We start from the raw sequence: 2,812 nt of genomic DNA on the forward strand, positions 1-2,812 counted from the left end.
TTTGAGTGTTGAGAATATAGCCGTTCGAGTAAACTTTTAGACTAAATTGAAAAAATCAAAAATTTCTGGTAAAATATATATTTAATATATTATTTTATTTTAAAAATGATATTGTCAAAAATATATTTGTTATTGTATAATGTAATTGATAAAAATTAAACATAAAATATTTTAAAAGTAATTGGAGAAATGAATATTTTAATGGTTTAGAGGAGCTGCTGTGGAGTGCTGTTGAATTGTGATTCTGTAAAACTGTAAAATAACTCATTTTACTGTATTTTAGAGAATCTGTTAAGAGGAGCTGTTGTGGATGCTCTTAGTAAGAACGCTGAGAACATATCAAATGCCGCATTCGATCTTCTGGCGGCGCAGTTTCCTAGTGTTTCATATCGTCCTCCACAAGGAATACGTTTTCCAACCATCAAGGATTATGAGACCGTTGAATCAAGAGCACGCCATTTGGAAGATATTATGAATGCCTTAAAGAATCCTAATGTCAACATGATTGGCGTTTGGGGTATGGGTGGTGTGGGCAAAACTACTCTTGTGAAGAAAGCTGCTGAACAAGCCTATGTAGACAAGAATTTTGATGTGGTGGTTTTATCGGAGGTATCTTCAAATCAAGACAGGAGAAAGGTTCAAGGAGAAATTGCAGAGGCCTTAGGCTTCAAATTCGAGGCGGAGACAATTTCAGTGAGATCCATCCAGTTACGTGAACGTTTGCAAAAAGAACAAAAATTCTAGTGATTCTTGATAATCTTTGGGCAGGTCTTGATCTGGGAGAATTAGGAATATCTTTTGGGAATAACCAGAAAGGATGCAAAATATTGATGACATCTAGAGATGAGAATGTATTAACCGAGATTGGTACTAATTGTTTGAAAATCTTGGTTGATACATTAGATGATGTGGAGGCTCAGAAATTATTTGAGAAAATGGCAGCGGATGTCGTTAAAGTTCCCAATTTGCTTCCTATCGCCATTGAAATAGCTAAAAGATGTGTAGGTTTGCCAATTTTGGTTGTCACAGTTACAAGGGCTCTAAGAAATAGAAATGATTCACATACTTGGAAAGAAGCCTTACGACAATTAGAAAGGTTTGAAAATGCTGAATTTGATGAACGAGTGTATTCATCTCTAGAGTTGAGTTACAATTACTTGAGAAGTGATGTGATGAAACAGTTGTTCTTGCTTTGTGGTCTACTAGTAAATACTGATTATGCCATTGAGGATTTGGTGAAATATTGCATGACACTTGATTCTTTTGAAGATATTGATCGGTTGGAAGATAGGAGAAACAGGTTGCATAAATTGGTTATAGACCTCAAATCTGCATGTTTGTTATTAGATGGTGAAAAATATGGTTACATCAAAATGCATGATGTGGTTCGCAAGTTTGCTGTGTCATTTGCAAGCCAAAATCATAATATGTTCCTTGGAGAATATGATGGTGAATTGGAAGAATGGCCCAAAAAGAATACGGTTGCAAAGTTTTCTTCCATATGTTTTCCTCACAATTATATTCACAGACTACTAGAAGGGTGGGAATGTGAAGAGCTGAAGTTATTTATTCTGCATTCCAAAAATCGTGACTTGGAGATTCCTAGTTCATTTTTCCAAGGGTTGAGAAGAATTGTGGTCTTAGATATTGAGAATATCATAATTCCATATTTACCTTCATCCCTCTATTATCTGAAAAACCTTTGCACTCTCTCTCTTGAGGAGTGTGAGTTGGAAGATATAGGCATAATAGGAAATCTAGTGGGACTAGAAGTTCTTCGCATTGTGAATACAAAGATCTCCCGTTTGTCCGAGGAAATAAGACAACTGACTTGTCTGAAGTTGTTCAGTGTCAGCGGGTGTTATAATCTTGAAGTGATTCCACCAAATGTCATTTCATCGTGGACTCGATTAGAAGAATTGTCTATGGAAGAAAGCTTTGTAAATTGGGAGGCTGAAGGAGTTAATCATCAAAATGCTTGCCTTGCTGAGTTGAAAACATTGTCTAAGCTAGTCAGCTTGGATATTCACATTCCAAATTCCGATATTATGCCAAATGACTTGTTCTCAGACAAGTTAGAAAGATTTAAAATATTAATAGGAGATGGTTGGGACTGGCAATGGTCTAGCGAGTATGAAACCTCACAGAGGTTGAAACTCAAAACTCTCCACAAGCATTCATTTGAAGCCTGATGTTCAGGAATTGTTGAAGAAAACTGAAGATCTTTATCTCGACGAATTGGTTGATGTTAACAGTGTTTCTAAGTTAGATAGGGAGTGTTTTCCAGGATTGAGATGTTTGCATGTCCAGAATGGTCGCAACTTCCAATACATAGTAAACTCAAACACAAGGGTTCCTTGTCACATTTTTCCAGGCTTGGAGGTACTCTCTCTTGAAAACTTGATTAACCTTGAGATGATTTGTCACGGCCAACTTGGAGTAGAGTCGTTTAATAAATTGAGAAATGTGAAAGTGAGAAGATGTGAAGAAATCAATGTGGATGAACCCATCTCACTTCTTAATGGGAAGGTACGTTTTCTTATTCTTTGTACAGATCGTATTTTGTTGGGTATGTAACATAATTATCTAATAGATTAAGCAAAAATTTGATCAATAATTATATGAGATCAGCAAGGGAAGTGTCTTAATTACTTTATATGAGATCAGGAAGACTTAATTTGAATAATTAACTTGCTCCTTTTTCTTTTGACATTATTCTTATCTTCTATGTTCTCGTCAAATGTAATGTAATGTTCAAATTTTTGAAAATATATTCACGAAATGTAATGTTCTCGTATATATGCAGATAGTG

At 35.3% G+C, this 2,812-nt stretch overlaps 1 protein-coding gene across 1 annotated transcript; it reads left to right on the forward strand.

The window, feature by feature from the left end:
- Positions 1 to 471: 471 nt before the first annotated feature.
- Positions 472 to 2,192, forward strand: LOC119992688 (probable disease resistance protein At4g27220). Its single transcript, XM_038839482.1, has 2 exons — positions 472 to 718; positions 769 to 2,192. Exons 1-2 carry the CDS (start codon positions 472 to 474, stop codon positions 2,190 to 2,192), a joined length of 1,671 nt encoding a protein of 556 aa, XP_038695410.1.
- Positions 2,193 to 2,812: the final 620 nt, after the last annotated feature.

The sequence above is a fragment of the Tripterygium wilfordii genome, chromosome 23 (assembly GCF_013401445.1).
Source record: "Tripterygium wilfordii isolate XIE 37 chromosome 23, ASM1340144v1, whole genome shotgun sequence".
In the NCBI taxonomy this organism is placed as follows: domain Eukaryota; kingdom Viridiplantae; phylum Streptophyta; class Magnoliopsida; order Celastrales; family Celastraceae; genus Tripterygium; species Tripterygium wilfordii.

What these genes read in the sequence shown, in the direction of transcription:
- LOC119992688 (XM_038839482.1), top strand. Translation starts at nt 472, where the DNA reads ATGAATGCCTTAAAGAATCCTAATGTCAACATGATTGGCGTTTGGGGT. An exon ending in ATCCATCCAGTTACGTGAAC is followed by an intron (nt 719 to 768) that starts GTTTGCAAAAAG and finishes ATCTTTGGGCAG; the next exon opens with GTCTTGATCTGGGAGAATTA.